We start from the raw sequence: 20,397 nt of genomic DNA on the forward strand, positions 1-20,397 counted from the left end.
AACTAGCTAACACCAAACACAGATGAAGACCTCTCTAGCCAGTAACTAGCTAACACCAAACACAGATGAAAGGCGAGACATATAATTACAGAATCTTTGCCATGGATGAATAGTGGCCTAGAAGGCCAGCATTCTGGAGTTGCCTCTTCACTGTTGACGTTGAGACTGGTGTTTTGCGGATACTATTTAATGAAGCTGCCATTTGAGGACTTGGGAGGCATCTGTTTCCAGCTACAATAGTCATTTACAACATTAACAATGTCTACACTGTATTTCTGATCAACTTGATGTTATTTTAATGGACAAAAAAAGTGATGTTCTTTCAAAAACAAGGACATTTCTAAATGACAACAAACTTTTGAACGGTAGTATATATTTTTCTGGTTGAAATCTGGTTGGAATGTCTTATAACCAGATCACAACCAGAATAAGAGTTATTTTTTTATATTTTGGTTGACGTCTGGTTTATGGTTCAAATCTGATGTAATTACTGACCAGTTACCTAAATGCTACACAATTTATAGACACCAATCTATATAAACATGTGCATAGTGTTTGTGGGCCATGCACCAGGGCTTCCTTTAGCCGGTAATAGCCGGTTTTTGGCTGATAAAAAATGAAAAGGCCGATAAATACAATTGGCACCGACCAATTGTCCAGAAGAAAAAATTCCATTGCAAAATAATGCTTTTTAGCCAATTCATTGATGGGAATACCAGTCGATGGAAATGCATTGGACAGGTTATGCTTATCAGTCTATAAGTTAATTAGCATATTTTTTACAGATACAGAGCCTTCGAACGGAAAATCTGTCAAGACAGCGGGAGGGCTGCTGCTTCAGCATCTCAAACAGCAAATGCACACTGAAGGACGACTTCATCAACGTGTCACACACCACTTTGCAATGAGCTGGAGGCAGTATGCATTATGAAAACATATACTTAATTGTTTGGAACCTGAACGTTTTACTGCATATTCTGAGGCATGTCTTACCTTGCTTCTAAGTGGCCTAGCCAAAATCTGACCATATCTGTGAAGGCAATTATTTTATATCAACTTCATTTAATTGTCTGGTGGTCAAAGGCACAATCTAATCATATTGTCAACCCATGCAAGTTGTTGCATATTAGAACTCCCCGCTTTCTAAATTTTAACAGATATTTTCATCCCTGTCACATGAAACCGTTCGCATGTGTAGTGCACTTTGACAATGTTGTTTTCCATTAAATTGCATTATGGAATGAACATTTGTGCATAGCCTACTGTCTTGTGCGCATTGCTGTGCTTATAATGTGAAGAAATAATAGTTCATCAACATTTTAAGCTAAATCAGACTCATTGCTTTTTAACGTTTTCTTATTTATTTTTTGCTTAGGCCTACTGGTTGTATGAATTTGGGATCTATCGTCTCACATCTGTCCTAGAGTCTGTTTGGAATTGGCTATTTCTTTCTCAACAAACTGACCAATAAAATAGGTAAACTTTTCTGTTGTTCTGTTCTGTTGATATTAATTACCATAATTGAAATGTGATTTCGGAGAACCGTGGGTGGATGCCCTGATCAGGTTACGCACCCAATGCATCTATAGGTCCGGTAAATTAAAATGCTGCCAGTCAAATGTCCAGTGCCACATTTTCTTAAAGGAAACTCTGCCATGCACCCATTGGATATAAGACACTAGAACCTTTACAATTATTCAAATCTTATTTTTCAGCAGGTTTTGCATGACTCGGCTTAACACAGTTGGCAAACAACAGCTGGCAGAGTGCACCAAATTGGGTTAGGGTCTCATGGCATAGTGTACCCAGTCAACACACTGGGCTCGAGGATATTCCGTTTGACACTCAGGGGACTAGGGATGGACTAGGACTCAAGGAGCTTCATGCGGGCCGAGCATTTCCCGATTCCGTTAGAATCGTATTACTCTGGTCTCCGCATTGATGCAAGTAACCAGTCTTGTTCAGTACCTTGCAATAGATCCGGATATCTCAAGCACACCGGTAAAAACACTGGAGTTGAAGTAATGAACATTTACCAACAGATGGCATCACCCTGCCATTTTACACCCATACCATCTTCCCATTTATAAAATAGGACAGGAGCTGTCAATTCCTTAACAAAACAAACCTATTAATAATTTTCAACATGAACAGAATATAGATTATGTATTTTTGGTGGCTTGGACAGACACCAGTGGCGTGAAAAGACAGGGGGCTTGTCTGCGAGGACTGCGGGTTCCCGCACAGGCGTGTCACCTGACTCTCTAAGGGGAGCATTGATGGGCGAGGGAGCGGCCGACCTGTGATCACCTGGCTCTTTGCCCAGTACCTCAAGGCCCCATGTGACTTGCTGGGGTTCCGTCTTTTGTCATGCGACCCCTATGACAATCAGGGTTCTGAGTAGGTGTAGGCTCAGCAATCCGAAGGTCAACCCTGTTACGATGGTTCAGTGATCCATTCACTTTGAGCAAGTAGGAGTATGGTGCCACTTTCTGTACACAGGATCCGAGACCCATCCGGTCCCTGTTTCACCCACCCTGAGTTCAGGTAAGTCTTTTGCTGATTTGTTATAGATGAACTTGGATACCTGTCTTCTGTGAAGTAGCTTCAACAGCACATCTGTCACCACACATGGCTCCAAGAGAGTGCTGGCAGAGCTGATTTTAAGCGCTGTGTCATGAGGCGCTGGGCCGGGCTGCTATCCATGCCTTCTGTCGGGGTATTGCGCCACTGCAGGATTGCTATCCAGGCATCTTTGCCCTCTCGCAGAGCTTTTTTGCAGAGGTTCTTTGCGATTTTGACTGCCGACTCCGCCTTCCCATTAGCTTTTGGGTGTCGTGGTGATGAGGTGACGTGCTCGAATTCCCATTCTGCAGCAAATTTTCAGAACTCAAATTCAGAGAATTGGGGTCCATTATCTGAAATTACCCTATCTGGATGACTATAACTGGCAAACTGAGCCTTGCAGTGTTTGATCATTGTCTCTGCTGTTGTTTCTGCTTGAGGTTGTAGTTTTGTAGGGCCAGTAGCATGCTCTGCAGTCATTTCAGGGCATTCAGGAGAGGCTTGCTGAATATAGCAATAAGGGGCTTGTGATCTGTCTCCGTGGTAATGTTGTCGCTCCCATACAGGTAATGGTGGAAGCGTTGGCATGCAAACACAATGCTGAGGCACTCCTTCTCTATCTGGGCATAGTTCTGCTCTGTTGGAGTGAGTGCCCTAGGGGCGAATGCCACAGGCTGGCCCTCCTGCTTGCATCATAATATGTAGTAAAACCTTCAGGTTTCAAACAATTAAGTGTATGTTTTCAAAATGCATACTGCCTCCAGCTCATTGCAAAGTGGTGTGTGGCACGTTGATGAATTTGGGGCATTTCCAAGACAGCCTTCACTTTCTCAGGATCCACCTTCAATCTGGTGGAGGACAAGATGTGCCCATGAAAGCGGACCTCTGGCACTTTAAACTGAAGCTTTTTTATGCTTAGCCTTAGCTTGACCTGTCTGCATCTGTCCATCAGGGCCAGCAGCTTGGCGTAATGGTCATATTCTGCCTCCTCATCACTGTCCTCATAGCCCACTACGAGGATATCATCTGCCATGGGTTCCACCAACAGCTCGTGCTGTTTCCGCTGATAGGCCTCTGGAGCCACGGAGACCCCAAACGGAAGCTTCAACCACCTCTTCCAGCCCCAGGGTGTCCAAAAGGTAGTCATGTAGCTGCTGGGCTCGTTGAGCTTGCACTGCAGGAAGGCATCTCTGGCGTCCAAGAGCGTGAAGACTCTGGCCTTCGGGAGCTTGTAAAGAACATCCTCCAACGTGGGCATAATGTAATGTGAACGTCGCAGCCTGTTGACCTTTTTCAGGAGTAGTGCCATTTGACCATTAACCATGATTATCTAATGGATAATCATGGTTAATGGTTCATCTATGTCTTTACAGTTCCTGAAACATGTCAATGACCTTATGCCTGGCCTCTACTGCAGTGCTTAGCCACCCACTCAGTTACCAGGGACCTATTCTGCCACATCCCAAGGAAAGGAGAGAGAACCACCCCTCCTTAAATCTATAGCCATCGACTATGATACACGCTAAGACAAAAAGAACGTAAAATGGTTCTTCGGTAGACCCTACAGTAGAACCCTTTAAAGAATCCCTTTTTGGTTCCAGGTAGAACCCTTTTGGTTCTAGGTAGAACCCTTACCTGGAAACAAAAAGGGTTATCCAATGGAGACAGCCAAAGAACCCTTTTTGAAGCCTTTTTTCTACTGTAATCTGATCTTCAATGTGGACAGAGGAGAAAATGCCTTTGCTACCACTCGTGTGCACACTAGTGTAGTGGCTAAGTTAAATGTGAGCAGTTGAAACATTTAACATAGACAACGAGACATTTTTTGTAGATTCTGACTGTTAAATATACAGCATTACTGTTCTGTGGTGTCTTGCATGTCTACATTATGCCAATAGGTCATTTATTTTCTTCTCTTATTATGCTTACAGTAAGTGTCATGAAAAGCCAGAAAACTCAGGAGGTTGATTTGTTGTGGGCCCTCTGGAAAGTCCTAAAATACACCCCTGACTGCCGTGATGAAGCTGATTCTCTTCACACCAGATCTGACTCATTGCACCACTCTTGAAGAAGGCCACTACGCTCACGTTCGCTTTCTGTGCTCAGAGATCCTTGACGAGGATCTACCCCATCATATCATTCATCATTAATACAAAAAGCAATGGGCCTTTATATACTCTGTGTCCCAGTCTTTCCATGCATGTAATGTCTGTGGGTGAATCTTGAAACAATTACAGTTTGTTTTTGCCATTGCTTGATCTAATGGGGGCGGCAGGTAGCCTAGTGGTTAGAGAATTGAGCCAGTAGCCAAAAGGTTGCTGGATCAAATCCCCGAGGTCACAAGGTAAAACTCTGTCTTTCTGCCACTGAACAAAGTAGTTAACCCACTGTAGGCCGTCATTGTAAATAAGAATTTGTTCTTAACTGACTTGCCTAGTTAACAATATGTTGCAGATTTCAACTTTCATTGGTGCCTATGGAAACAAATAGAAAGGTAACAAACAATGTATTCAATTTCCAACTTTATCCTCTGAAATACTTTTTGCAGCAGGTGGGCATTATCAGGTTATGATGAGGTCTTAACTATGACCACATAATATAGTGGTCAGAGTTAACAATTATGGTAATAATTATCGGCAACTGCTCGTATGGTGGTCATTAAAAAAAATCATATTCTGGTCTGTAAAAAGTTGTACAAAAAACAATGTCCATTTCAACCAGTTTGTGAACAGAAGAAGACGTCTTTTCAACCAAGTTTTGCCCACTGGGTGGTCTTTTGAACATTTTAGTGTCTATAGCTACTATGATATAAATGGAGCTATGAATTTGCTATGACAGCAAAATGCAGATTTTTTTCTCTCAACTCCATAAGAGGAAAAGTGAAGTTATATTAATAAATATTCAATTAGCTACTGGGCATTGACGTGATTTTCTTTTACAAAACATAGAGCAACAAATTGAATTCCAGAGAATCATAGAGCAATAAATTGAATTCCAGAGATTCATAGAGCAACAAATTGAATTCCAGAGAATCATAGAGCAACGAATTGAATTCCAGAGAATCATAGAGCAATAAATTGAATTCCAGAGAATCATAGCGCAACAAATTGAATTCCAGAGAATCATAGAGCAATAAATTGAATTCCAGAGATTCATAGAGCAACAAATTGAATTCCAGAGAATCGTAGAGCAACGAATTGAATTCCAGAGATTCATAGAGCAACAAATTGAATTCCAGAGAATCATAGAGCAACGAACTGAATTGTAGAGAATCATAGAGCACCGAATTGAATTCCAGAGAATCATAGAGCAACAAATTGTATTCCAGAGAATCATAGAGCAACAAATTGTATTCCAGAGAATCATAGAGCAATACATATAATTCCAGGGAGAAAAAACTCAACACTGGGAGCTGATATGCAATTGGAGTAAGCTCTAACAGCTTCAAGCTCGACCCCAAAGCATTTATAATGTGGTCTGTAGTTCTTTAGACTAGAGACAGAGCTCTTGTTTTCACCTCTAAAAGGTAATTGCTACAGGGAGCTATTTTTGCTAATCCTTACGACACATTACATTTGATAAAAGTAGTGTTTAGAGTACGTTTCTGTAAACTAAGGCATTTGATAATGAACAGAATTACTATTTTTGGTATTCTGAATCGTATACTGTATTCTTTCTCCAAGTAACTCAACATTTTTTCCAACTCCAAAGTTAACTTCTCTAACTGTGTATTGAGGGATACAGTACTTTTCTCTCTACCTAAACTCACCCAGACACTGACGTTTTCTTTCTGCATCTTAATCCCCACAGGGATTTGGTGAGACCTGAATCAGAGGGAGAGAAAGACAGTGAAAGAGAACAATGGTTTGGGAAGAAAACATCCTAAACTTACCCCGTAGTCCTTACAGCTGCCTCTGTCTGGGAGCCCCACCTAGCAAGTCCACATCGTGACAAGACTGGGTCGGGGCCACCTCGGACACGCATCCTGATAGATAAGCCAGGTGACAAAAGCAAGGAGTTAAAATACGATAGAGAAGTACCTACATCACTCCTCCTGGAAGTCATCTGAAATTAATCAGATTCTTTTGTTGATTCCTTTTTGTTTTTTGGAACCACAGGGTTGAGAATTAAAACGGTTTGGTCGTGAATTTCTAAAGTTAGGTGTAGCTAGTGCATTGGCACCATTTGGTTGTTGAATCTTTTGTAGCATGGTAATAATCTATTGTATTTGGCTTCTGGTTGAGAGATCATTTGGTTCTAATTGCAAAATTGCATTGCATTGCAAATTGAGCATAAAATATATATTCTGTATATGATGTTATCCAGTGTTTATCAATTAATTTGAAATTAGCAACATTCAGATCCTTATTCAGAGATAAGGGTGCTTGTGTGAGCCAAAGTTTGATGAATTTACATAGGACTTCCATTTCATAGTCATACACAGCATCAACAAGACAACTCTCAAAATCTTACATACAAGAGATGACAGGGCAAAATACATGTGGAACAATATACAGAACCAGTCAAAAGTCTGGACACACCTACTCATTCAACGCTTTTTCTTTCTACATTGTAGAATAATAGTGAAGACATCAAAACAATGAAATAACTCATATGGAATCATTGTAGTAAGCAAAAAAGTGTTAAACAAATATATTTTTGATTCTTCAAAGTAGTCTTGACAACAGATTTGCACAGTCTTGGCATTCTCTCAACCAGCTTCAAGAGGAATGCTTTTCCAAGTCTTGAAGGAGTTCTCACATATGCTGAGCACTTGTTGGCTGCTTTTCTAGCTGCTTTTCCTTCACTCTGCGGTCCAACTCATCCCAAACCATCTCAATTAGGTTGAGGTCGGGTAATTGTGGAGGCCAGATCATCTGATGCAGCACTCTATCTCTCTCCTTCTTGGTCAAATAGCCCTTACACAGCCTGGAGGTGTGTTGGATCATTTCCTGCTGAAAAACAAATGATGTTCCCACAAAGTGCAAACCAGATGGGATGGCGTAACGCTGCAGAATGCTGTGGTAGCCATGCTGGTTAGTGTGCCTTGAATTTTAAATAAATCACAGACAGTGTCACCAGCAAAGCACCTCCACACCTCCTCCTCCATGCTTCACGGTGGGTACCACACATGCGGAGATCATTGGAACCAAAAATCTCAAATTTGGACTCATCAGACCAAAGGACAGATTTCCACCGGTCTAATGACCATTGCTCATGTTTCTTGGTGAGCAATGTAAGAGCTATTTCCAAGCAAGTCTCTTGTTCTTATTGGTGTCGTTTATTAATGGTTTCTTTGCAGCAATTTGACCATGAAGACCTGATTCACGCAATCTCCTCTGAACAGTTGATGTTGAGATGTGTCTGATACTTGAACTCTGTGAAGCATTTATTTGGGCTGCAATTTCTGAGGCTGGTAACTCTAATGAACTTATCCTATGCAGCATAGGTAAATCTGGGTCTTCCTTTCCTGTGGTGGTCCTCATGAGAGCCAGTTTCATCATAGCACTTGATAGTTTTTGAAAAAACTTGAAGAAACTTTCAAGGTTCTTGATATTTTCCGCAATGACTGACCTTCATGTCTTAAAGTAATGATGAACTGTCATTTCTCTTTACTTATTTGAGCTGTCCTTGCCATAATATAGACTTGGTCTTTTACTAAATAGGGCTATTTTTTGTATACCATGTCACAACAAAACTAATTGGCTCAAATGCATTAAGAATGAACAATTCCATAAATTAACTTTTAACAAGGCACACTTGTTAAAATACATTTTGATTTGTTTAACAGTTTTTTGGTTACTACATGATTCCATATGTGTTATTTCATAGTGTCGATGACTTCACTATTATTCTACAATGTAGAAAAAAGTACAAATAATGAAAAACCCTTGAATGAGTGGGTGTGTCCAAACTTTTGACTGGTAATCTATAGGTATACAAATTTCACATAAAAATGCCTGGGGCCATATGTGTGCAAGGACCATCATGTATTTCTTTTAGCATAAGATAACACTTGCGCAGACGCACATTAGGGTACGGGTCAAAACTATACGATACGGAACGGTGGAGGGCTGATATGTCAGGAATAACACTGAGTACAAATTCAAAGCCCACTCCAGGATATGACTCAGGATATGAGAGTAGCCTGAGATCTCCATTGAAAAGATAAATAAAGAAGCATATCCAATAGATTGCCTCACAGTTGAATCAAACAGCAAAAGGTACAGCAACAGGATTTACTCTGGGGTTGGGTACGGTCAGATACTTAGCTACTTTTCATTTTCATTTTGAAATGTATTAGCATTGCTAGCTGAGAATGAGAGGATGTGAGTATCCAGCCTGGAGCGCTGTAAGCTGGATAATCAATTATAATAAATGTATTATGTAATATATAATACATTTCATTTTTGAACATTCAAGTCTATATTAATAATGAACAGAATGTGATTATATTATCACAGTTGGCTCTCTTATAAAAGTCGACCATCAACTGTATTAGGAGAAAAAAACTCATGCCAGACGCCATTGTATTGAAAACACTAACACATCAAATATCACTATTCACTAAACTCCAACATGGTGATAAACACTAGACAAGTGGTCCTATTCTAAACTAAACCTATTCTGTCTATAATACAACAGTAACTGGCTTTATTCCGTCCACCTAAATCAGCATGGAACTCTGTGCCCGATAGAAAACAGCTATCTGATCAGTTAAGTAATGTGAGTGTATAAACAGATGACTTAGGGGGGGGTTGTTGGTTCAACTCCAAGGCAAATTGTAATTTCTGTGCCCTTAAACTGATTATGTTTGGTAAATTTGAATAGATGTATATCTGAATAAGCCCGAGACAGGGTGCCAGAGTAGAGACAATGAACAGTGATCATGAAGTCCATACGTACTTCCAAAGATCCATTATGGGGCAACAGTATCCAATCTGTCAGTACAAAGAGATTAGCCAATCGTGTGGTCCTTCCACAAGACGTTCAGTAGACATAAGATTCCAATTGCATTAGTCCTCCAGATTCCAAATGGTGAGCAGGAAAACATTTATCTCTATCTTCAGACTTGTTTTGCCAAATTTAGACATGTGCATTTGGAACATGAGGCCATGATAGGTCTATAAAGCAGGATTGTCCCAAGTGCAGGAACACAGTTGAATGTTGGCTTTAATTCACTCTTTTCAGGAGAACCCAAACAAAATAAATAGCTGATGCAGCGCTTACACATAATCACAGGATAGTCTTTTTCATCTGCCCTCTTTTATGAATCTCATTCAGGATGGCAGTGAGCTTTTGACGTTCAACAATCAAGTGATATGCTAATACAGCATATACACACAGACTGATCCTTTTTCATCTGCCCACTTTTTGTTTTTGTTAAGGACAGCAGTGAACTTTTGACTTTCAACAAAAGGTGACACCTAATCTGCATAACCTGTACCTACAATGTCTTTGGTCTCTGGCAAGGTAGCGCTAGTTTGGGGAAGCTTTGTGACTGTAGTCCTCATACGAGGAGAGCGCTATTTTCTATGTTCTGCTCAGTAAACACACCACTGCATTATCTGTGTTCACGCATAAACCTCTAAGTATTTTCCATTCACCTTACCACAATTTATTTTACTAGAGGTGTTTACCAGAAAACGAATTTAGTCATTTTCAACATGAGTTAACATCAGATACCAGCTGATGTAATAAAACTGGTGCATTATTTTACTGAGCAAAACAAGTGAAGTGGGCTGAGGCCCCTCAGCAGAGGAGAGTAGCGCCAGTTTAGCGGTGAAGAGGTAAACCAGGCTCACCCTTCTTTGGGGAAGAACACAGCAGAGAATAGATGTGTTCCTCACTCACTCAACCGCTGCCGTTCTCGCGTCTTCACCTGGGGTAATTCGGAATAAAAGGAGAAACTTAAACAAACAAAACACAAAATAAAACTGTTAAGTTGTAATAAAATGGGAGAGTAGCTAAATAAGAAATCAAAAGGATAAAAAAAATATCAGAAAAATATGCTGTACTATTTACATTGCCGGGAAATGGAGGGGCCAGGAAATAGCACATTTGCGTGAATTGCCAGGTGTACGGTGTAATTGTTTTGATGTCACTTTACACTATTTGGTGTAAAGATGCCCAAATTGGAATAGCAAAACATCAGTCAAATAACTATATGATCTTAATAAAAGCAATTGCTTTGTGTCTTTCATAAAAAAAATCAGATCACTCACATTCAAGGCCAAACATGGAGGTCAAAATTAGTCTAATCATGACACGACTTGACACAACTGAATTTGAAATTGCTGATAATTGAGTGAAGTATGGTTGAGTTTTATTGAAATGTAACAAGAACATTTTTATAAATACAAACACATCAAAGAGCAAATTGTCTTGGCGATTAAGGTTTTGCCAGACCCATTATCTAAAAGGGCAAATTTGAGAGAGCTGTAGTAATACGTTTAGAAAAACACAGTTTGTCTACTTCTACGAATGCTTAACATACAACTTTTACGTAACTATTCCGGTACATGAAAAAGTGCAATTTTCCTCTCCTTTTTCCCCCACCTCTGCAACAAAACTGAAAATAAAGCTTTCAGTTTAAAGCCTTTATGTACAAGCAAAGTCCTATGCCTACCTATCAGAAATCTGGGAAGGAAAATGTCCAATGAGGAGAGGGGTCTGGGAATGGGTTGCTGGCCAGTCACTGAACGATTCTCATGATTGCAAATGCTTTCTCAAATAAATTTTCTCTTCTTTTTTTTATGATCATCCAATTTTTCCTGTAAATGCCAGCTTAAAAAAGTTAAACAAAAAAATCTTAAATTTAAAAAAAATAATAAAATAATGGTATAAAATGTCCCAAGTAGCCACAAGCAAAGCAAAAAAGGATTAGCACAAAATATTAAGCAAGCTTATGTATGTACATTCATATTTTGCTCCATATTGGTACTGTAGTGCAACAAATCCATATTTCTAATGTTATTTATGCATTTTGATTCATTTTTTATTTTGTTTCTATTTCTTTTGAATGTGAAGGGTGATATATACACACAGCCAATCAAAGGTTGCTGTCAAAGCCCAATCCGTTCATGTTTTGTCTACTTCCATTGGTGCCCATAAGAATCTTGGTAAAACTCCTGGTTGTCATTATTGTAACCATAGTTACCAGAGTAGTCGCCACCTTGTTGCAGGGGTTGCTGGGCAATGGGTTGGGAGCCCCAGTTCTGGTTGTTGGTCTGCCGGCGCTTGGAGTCCGGTTGGTTGTAACCGTCAGCCTTCCTCTTCCCGCCCAAGTTGTCCCCGCGGTTTCCCCTGGACCCTCTGATGCCGCGGCCCCTCTGCTGGGGCGGACCTCCCCGGCTCCCACGGCTTCCCCTCGGTACACCCATAGGAGCCCCCCTTTGGACGTAGCCACCTCTGCCACGGGGGGGTGGTGCTCCTCGGCCTCTAGGGGGAGGGGGGGCACCTCGACTCACCCTGCCCCCCCTTCCTCTCGGCACGTAGACATCATCGTATCCCCCGTAGTAAGGGTCGTCGTAGCCACCTCGGTAGTCATGGTAGTCGTAACCACCCCCGTAGTAATCGTCGTAGTAGTCCTCGTAACCGTAGTAGTCTGGAGGGTAGGCATAGCCACCTCTCCCACCTCGGCCCCTGCCTCGCATGGGAGGCGGCATGCGTGGAGCAGGATAATAGTAGTAATCATCATATCTGTGACAACAACAAAGCAAACAGGGACATACGAAATAAGACAAATGGCAAAAAAATATCATAATACAGTCATACCAGCCACTCCAAGCGGACTGGGCGTGGCTAGGTGCGGTCAACCTCTACTCACCCTGTGGTCCTAGTTGGCTGTCTCTGGGCCTGCCGCTCTTTCCTCTTCCTGTCCGGAGGCTTTGCCAGAACAATCTCTATCTCCTCGCCTTCCAATTCTTTGCCATTCATTTGTTGCATTGCCTAAACAGTGATGGGTTTCCCCAAGTGAATTTCCCAGAGATTCTCTACAAGCACAAGGCAAGCACATAGCATGCATACTCCAAGGAGGTGTAGAAGACGCCACTACTCACCTTCACGGCAGCATCTCTGTCCTCAAAGTGAACAAAGGCATAGTCTTTCAGCTTCTTCACCCGCTCCAACTTCCCAAACTGGGAGAACGTTTTCTCTAGGAGCTCCTCTGTGACCGGTGTGGCCAGGTTCCTCACAAACAGCACCTTTACCTGGTGGAAGACCAACACAGTGAGTTTAGAAGTTGTTCTCTGGCATAGAACGGCCAGTTCTCTCAGTGTAATGTTTCTACATGAAAGATATCTGGGTATTTCCTCTACTCCCCAGTATCTGTGATTTAACATCCTTTGCTGTAGTCAGACACTAGCTTGACAGAGGGGATCTTCAGGAACTTACCTTTGCCATAATCTCTGGGTCCGGTTCGTCTACTGGATCTGCCCACTCAACAGTAACAGGGTTCCCCCACACCTTCACCTTGCCACTCATGAGGCGGCGACGGGCCTGGGCCGCAGTTTTGTGGTCCTCGTATTCTAAGAAGCAGAAGCCACGGTTCTTCTTTTTATCATCTGGCTGGTGGTAGAGTATCACCTCCACGAGGCCCTCTGGTGGAGGCACACATATGTGCATGGTCAAAAAGAATCACATGAAAAGCCTCCATTACACTGATTATATAATATGAGTGTAATATGATCGACAAGGACATGAGGTCACCGGTAAGAATAGATTCATGAAATCATTTGGGATGAATGTCAGAACACACAGGGCTGCACCAACTAATATAAGGGCTGCACCAACTAATATAAGGTATGAAGATAGGGAAAAAATGGCAGATCTTTATATCTAGGTGGGGTATTTATTTTTATTTTACCTTTATTTTACTAGGCAAGTCCGTTAAGAACAAATTCTTATTTTCAATGAGGCCTAGGAACAGTGGGTTAACTGCCTGTTCAGGGGCAGAACGACAGATTTGTACCTTGTCAGCTCGGGGATTTGAACTTGCAACCTTTTGGTTACTAGTCCAACGCTCTAACCACTAGGCTACCCTGTAGCCAGGTATTCAAGCATGAATCAGATAACTTAATAACTTGTTGAAAATCTCTATGAAAGTATGTAAGAATCTCCAATTTCCTTGTACTTGTCAGACGATGTTTCAAATATAAAACCTTATTAACATTAAGGGCACCAAAAAATATGATATAACAATGGTACTGATTTTCTCTAACCTGTGACTTTGCTGAAATCTTCCAATATGCTTTCTCTTGTCTTGTTCTTTGGAATTGACCCAACAAACAGCCGATTGTTTGCGACAGAGATGCAGACACCCAGGTATTTCCCCGACCGGATTTCATAATTATCACACTAGAACAAAAATATAAACAAAACGTGTTCTCAAAATTGACCCCCACACAGATAAGTCATGCAGTTACACTTCCCACATAACTCTGGCATGATGAGACACAGTGACCAACCTGTCTACAACGTTCATGGCTAGAGAAGCAAACACCATAAATGACCAAGTCATGCTCTTTACTTGTGGCGATTAAAAGGGGAAATCTTACAAGCTTGACGGCCTCTAGGGCAGCATCTTTATTGCAGAAGGTGATGAAGGCATATCCTCTGTTCTGACCCGAAAGAAGGGGGTCCATCATTAGACGCAGGTCCCAAATGGGCCCGGCTTTCTCAAACAGAGGCACCAGCTCATCCTCATACAAGTCTCTGGGGATCTTGCCAACAAATACCTGCATTGATAAGATCAAATTGGCAAATTACAAGCATACTGTGTAGCTTTGATTGTATTCAATGCATTTTTGACTTGGACAAGATGGAGCACTCTAGGAACTTAAGAGGTCGATTTGTGAAAAGGCATATTAGATAATATCATAACTTTAAAGGCTGAGTAAGATGTTTCAGAAGCCGGTAGATTCATTACTTACCAACAACAGCTGCAAATCCCAATAAAATTACATCACGTTTTAAAGTTGACTTTCCCTCCTTTGTCTACCTATACTAAAAATGGTGTGGTTCAAAGTGAGGTATTTATTTAGTTCCAATACCACCAATGTTTGCTAGCAAGTTTCTAACTGCATTGTGGCATTAACTAACCATTCATTATTTACATATAACGTTTTAATTTGCATATGTTTGTGGACGAAAATCTGACTTATTGCACCTTAAAAATGTTGAACCATAATAAAATTGCTTTCGTTTCCATAAGGTTGCGAATGTTTTTTTCTACAGCCCAAAATTGAGAGGAGAACACCTCCTTAACAGCCAATAAATAGCCTGCATGAGAAGACTGACAGACAATAGAAAATAGGTTGTGCTTCTTGCCTCTGTTCCGATTCCAGGCTGGGCCCCTGAGTACACCTCGTCAGGTGGAGGCCCCCCATACTTCCTCTGTCCTGTGGTGACGTCCAAAGTGTAACCTGTTCTTTCCAGAAGAGCCTAAACAGTATCAACGACAGATACATTCACTCAGAGACCTTTAGTCCATATGTCCATCATTGTTAAAACATAAGCTTATGGAACTTAATGAGAAAAGATGAAACAATTTGTTCACCTTTATCTTAGTCTCATCAGGACCCTTTGTGGATTCTTGAACTTTACTTCCTTGCTTTTCTCGCTGTCGGTATGTCTTCATCACACCACAGAGAAATGCACTTTTGTTCTGAGAGAGGACCAATAGCGTTTAGTGTAAATCACTTGTATACCTTGTTGTGTCTTTGTAAGACTACTCTTGAGCGACAGTGTGGACAGGACCACTCACCTGCACATGTGACAGGTCACTCTCCCTGAACTGCTGTAACACTGACAGGGCTCCCTCCTCATTGAACTCCCTCAGGGCGTCGATGGCTCTCTCGTCCAGGTCAGCGTAAGCCACCAGTCCTGGGATGCACACACACACAACAACAGACAGAGACAGAGACAGAGTGCGACAGAGAGAGAAAGAGAGAATTCTATTTAGGTAGAGTCTGCGGATCCGTAGATAATCACCATGCCCCCTTGTTTTTTTTGCCCCGAGAGCTGAAGATCCAATTTACGTTCTTTCGCATGTATTAATTTACGGACACATTTTATTTTAAACATAGCTGCTGCTCAACCTCCCCCTTCACATTTCTCTCTTTACCCACCCTCTTATGAACCCTCAACCAATTTTATCTACATGATCATGTAGGCTACGTCTCTGCCTCATATTTCTGAACATGCGGCTATTAGAATGAACTTTTTTTTTTATTAAAAAGTAGGCTAATTTAGGGTGTAGGCTACAACCTTCTCTGTCTGTTGAAACTAAGGATAATGCCGTAGCACAAGCAGGGGCGCAGTTTACACAACGCATTGGGGCAAAACAATCTGCGTTTTAGACACGCGCGTACATTTCTGATAATGTCATCTTTATAGTTATGCTTCCATAATGCAGCCTGAGAAGCTAAAAAAAAAAATAACACTGCTACTTTGACTGCTTGTCTGCCCCCCTGCTTTGCAAATGTTTGCAGTGATGGTGAAAAAAACAAGATTAAATCGCTATATAGACTGCGTGTCTGTGACTTGCTCCTGGTTGAGATGCTGTCTAAATTGTCGCATGTACAGCCTCCTGAAAAAAGAACATGAAATCATTACTTAGACTGCCTTTTTGTGTTGTGCTTATGCTTGCAATAACCTACTGTTACAACAGACAAAATGTTTTGTTGTACAATAAGTCAATCATGTCTATTGTACAACATGTCCAAGTCTGTAGACTACACCAGGCAAAGATGTCCGATCCTCGACGCGGAGAGGGAGGGGCAGCGGCAACATAATTTTTTTTTTACATAGAGCATCCTGTACATGCGCAGGCCCTCTCTGACCTTTAGTTGTCGGGAAGAACGGTACAGGAAAAGTCGGATCGGCAGCCACTCCGTTCTATTTATAGGGTCACAACTAAGTCATACATTCCTGGTGAGAGTCACTGAAACATGATGATGACGCCCGGGGGAGAGGGCTCTCTCTGTAAGTCACCATTACACTGCTACGAGCTCAACGCTCACTGACTCCTTCACTCAACGTGATTTACATCATACCGCTGACCAAGGTGGAATCCTTTGGTTGATAGTCTTCTTGAGCTTGCAGAAATATACATTATGATGTCTTAAGAAATATCATGCAATGCAATCAAGAAGTAGTGAGAACAACCCCCGCCCTTTGCACTTACCAGTCTGAAATATCTTATCCAGGCTCTCCGCCACTTTCTGTGGAAGGCCTGCATCTATGAGTGTCTGGTAGTTCTCTGTGTGTGTTACTGTTATGTCCATTGGTTCGTCTTCCTCCTTAACTGGAGCAGAACTGCCATTCACTTCAGCTGCCATTCTCCTTTGGGTCAAATGATGTGAATCAAAAGAGATACCAGGGGACTAGACACCACATGAAGAAGCAGGCCTATACATCACCTATGCTGCGCATTCACAAACAATATGTAAGACATGATAATACAATACCAGCTACTCTACAATGAGTAGAATACTATTTACTGCCCAATTATGGATATGAACATGTTAGGTATTGGGTAAAATGCAACTGTGATGCAATAGGCCTATTAGTTAGCTAGCTAATGTCATCGTCATACAAGTGTCCAATAAACCTCCACAGCAGGGGAAGAATTATCAAGCCTACGTCGACAGAAATTCAGTGGATACATTTTTAAATGTGAATAATAGAAATACGGAAAGTTCAGCCTGGTAAGTTAGCTAGCTAGCTGGCTATCTATCTACAGAGCAATGTTATAGAGCCAACCACTGATGTCTGACAGGGGCACAGTACTGAAGCCACCAAGCAGCCATTCATACTCCTCCATTGTAAAAATGTTTTTTTTTTTTTAAATAATAGATTTTGGAAGCTATAAAGATGTGTTTATTAATGTCTACAGTCGTTTTTGCAAAGTATATTCTATTACAGACACCTTAATGCATATTTTTTTTATTATATTATGTGAACTAAACAAAGGAGTAAAAATAAAAAATATATATTTCAAGTAGGTTACTTTTAGTCAGTAGTTCTGAAAGTAGCACTCACGAGCCAAAAGTGGTCCCCAAAGTTGTGTACTACATCACATATGTGCATCGCAATATGTGCACATGTCATTGCTCTCTCACTCACTCTGATGTATGTGCATCTTGCTAGATGTCACTCAAATGGCGAGGGGCTGAAGCTCATTGGCTAGAACGCGAATTGCTAGGGGGCTGGCACACGTGGGGGGAAATGTAGGGAAATGGTGCAGAAATGTTGTGGCTAATGGGGAACATGCATAAAGATGGCAAAATTCAGATATGACGTCATTGGCCTTATTCGAGAAGACCAAAACTGTAATGTATCATGGGCAAATAGTGATTGACTGACCTACAAATAATAATGAGTAGTTATTTATGGCTCGAGGTTCTTTGTAGATCAGTCAGTCGAACAAGCTCATTGTCTTAGCACTATCTACTGAGTTTTTAAACTACTGCGCACGATATGGTTCAACGTGCCAATAAATCAGCACAATCTACATTTTAGTTTTTCCAAATTTCTGGTGTATTGAAGCTAAAATTGAGATCATGTATACTCTAATGACCATACAAAAAAGCGCAATGGAGAGAGCTATTTACAATACTGCTAATTTAGCAAAACGAGGAATTTGTGGTAAGTACATGGGAAACACCATCTTTTTGCAACTCCGCTATTGAGGTAAAACAGTAATTCTGCTCATAGATTATGCACGCATGAACTACACATTGACACATCCAGACCAAAGCGAGTGGTTTAAAAAAAATTTAGTAGTCGCCAAAGTTCTGGGGGATGTCTTTAAAACTTCTTCGTGATCGGTGTCCAGTCCAGGGAACAGTTGAGCTAATGTAGGCTAATGTGATTAGCATGAGGTTGTAATAACAAGAACATTTCCCAGGACATAGACATATCTGATATTGGCAGAAAGCTTAAATTATTGTTATTCTAATTGCACTATCCAATTTACAGTAGCTATTAAAGTGAAAGAATGCCATGCTTTTGTTTGAGGCGAGTGCACAGTTTTGAACATGAAAGTTATGAATAAACAAATTAGGCACATTTGGGCAGTCTTGATACAAAATTTTGAACAGAAATGCAATGGTTTATTGGATCAGTCTAAAACTTTGCACATACATTGCTACCATCTAGTGGCCAAAATCTAAATTGCAGCTGTGCTGGAATAACACATGGCTTTTCTCTTGCATTTCAAAGATGACACCAAAACACAAATAAAAGTTGTTTTTTTTCATTGCATTATCTTTTACTAGATCTATTGTGTTATATTCTCCTACATTCCTTTCACATTTCCACAAACTTCAATGTGTTTCCTTTCAAATGGTTACAAGAATATGCATAGGTGGCTGTGATGGCCTGGTACTTCCAGCCAACCTCGTGGGCCAGACGCCCAAGGAGGGCAAACTGGGGAAGGCAGGTTCACTGCATTGTCGGAACTAGAAGCACAAGCATTTCGCTACACTCGCACTAACATCTGCTAACCATGTGTATGTGACAAATAAAATTTGATTTGATATCCTTGCTTCAGGGCCTGAGTTACAGGCAGTTAGATTTGGGTGTAATTTTCGGCAAAAATGTTTCCTTAAGAGATTATAGTATTTTTTTTAAGGAGTACTAATGTTACTGTACCCAGAACAACAAATACTTAAAAACATGTAATTGTGTCCTTGTAACATCTGAACTACTGTGGAACTCAATTCATTCCTGTGGATGACTGCTGCTGAGGAGTACCAATATGGCAACCGGTGGCGTCAAAGCCTCTCATTGGCTATTACATTGCATCCGCAATACAGACTTTACACATTATTGTAGCCAACCAAGCAGGAGTTATGTGCCAGTGTAATGTGATGTGTTATTTTACCCCCTAGCCCAACTGTCCATTGTATACTCTTTATATACACACACACACACACACATGTTCACCATGTACCTTTGTATTGATTTGTCAATAACGGTTGCATACTGTGAAACCACACAAAAATGAGTGCCAGTGTCGACCAGACAGCCACCTGAATACTTTTTCGCGCGCTATATTACAAGTATGAGGTAATACACCATTCACGTGCTAGATTGCTAACCGAGATGCACTTCAATCTATGAAATTCAAGCACGATATTACAATAACTTTACTTTTAACTGAAAAGTGCGACAAGTACCTAAGCTAGTCGGTTGAAATATATTTTGCATGTGGGAGGTACATCTGGCTAACGTTACTACTAGCTGGGTTGCACGATGCATGTCTGGCTGGTATGTCTGGGACGTGGGCTCGTCTGTAGTACACAAAGCTAAGCAGACCCGCCCCCCTCGATTGAGCATAATTGGCCATTCGCCTACATTAATACCAGTACATATGCAATTACAAATGAAGATCAAACGGCATCGATTACATCCCATTTGATTTCAGGTGTTTCCCCCCCATGATTAACTAATGTCCAACACTGGGGCCTAATCGCTCTAGCTAGTTGCTACAGTATCGCAATTTCAACAGCCCATTTTGCTAATCCTTCCTGATCATGAATAACAAAACCTGGAAGCACTTACCGCTGCACAAATCCCAGTATTTAAAAAAAAAAGTTAAAATTGTCACGAAATGCCAAATGTGAACAAAAGTGTCCCGAGAAATTGTGATTGTTTATTTGGTTTTGCACATCGGAGAATGACCGCTCTGGCGCTCGTTCACGCCCCTTTCTCGCGGTCAACCCGACCCTGCCAGCCGCGCGCACGCATCTGATCCACGGGGTTTCCGACAGCATTTCACAAGGCGTTGAACAGGATTAACGCCATAGAAATATATTGTTACAT

The 20,397-nt window shown here is 41.1% G+C and overlaps 1 protein-coding gene across 3 annotated transcripts; it reads right to left on the minus strand.

The window, feature by feature from the left end:
• Positions 1 to 246: 246 nt before the first annotated feature.
• Positions 247 to 20,297, minus strand: LOC124001757 (heterogeneous nuclear ribonucleoprotein R). 3 transcript variants are annotated; one of them, XM_046308793.1, is made up of 13 exons: positions 20,137 to 20,297; positions 16,754 to 16,911; positions 15,332 to 15,450; positions 15,125 to 15,232; positions 14,896 to 15,009; positions 14,124 to 14,303; positions 13,788 to 13,923; positions 12,961 to 13,166; positions 12,627 to 12,776; positions 12,395 to 12,516; positions 11,726 to 12,267; positions 10,371 to 10,447; positions 247 to 6,550 (listed from the first exon to the last, which is right to left on the minus strand). In XM_046308793.1, the coding sequence occupies exons 2-12, from the start codon at positions 16,905 to 16,907 to the stop codon at positions 10,416 to 10,418; spliced, it is 1,863 nt and encodes a 620-aa protein (XP_046164749.1). In that variant the 5' UTR covers positions 16,908 to 16,911; positions 20,137 to 20,297; the 3' UTR covers positions 247 to 6,550; positions 10,371 to 10,415. The 3 variants fall into 3 exon arrangements, with proteins under 3 accessions (XP_046164749.1, XP_046164748.1, XP_046164747.1); XM_046308792.1 differs by lacking the exon at positions 247 to 6,550 and having other exon boundaries at positions 9,721 to 10,447; XM_046308791.1 differs by lacking the exons at positions 247 to 6,550; positions 10,371 to 10,447 and having other exon boundaries at positions 10,870 to 12,267.
• Positions 20,298 to 20,397: the final 100 nt, after the last annotated feature.

The sequence above is a fragment of the Oncorhynchus gorbuscha genome, linkage group LG17, assembly GCF_021184085.1.
Source record: "Oncorhynchus gorbuscha isolate QuinsamMale2020 ecotype Even-year linkage group LG17, OgorEven_v1.0, whole genome shotgun sequence".
In the NCBI taxonomy this organism is placed as follows: Eukaryota; Metazoa; Chordata; class Actinopteri; order Salmoniformes; family Salmonidae; genus Oncorhynchus; species Oncorhynchus gorbuscha.

What these genes read in the sequence shown, in the direction of transcription:
- LOC124001757 (XM_046308791.1), bottom strand. Translation starts at nt 16,907, where the DNA reads ATGGCAGCTGAAGTGAATGGCAGTTCTGCTCCAGTTAAGGAGGAAGAC. An exon ending in GGATAAGATATTTCAGACTG is followed by an intron (nt 15,451 to 16,753) that starts GTAAGTGCAAAG and finishes TGTGCATCCCAG; the next exon opens with GACTGGTGGCTTACGCTGAC. An exon ending in AGCCTGGAATCGGAACAGAG is followed by an intron (nt 14,304 to 14,895) that starts GCAAGAAGCACA and finishes TTATCAATGCAG; the next exon opens with GTATTTGTTGGCAAGATCCC.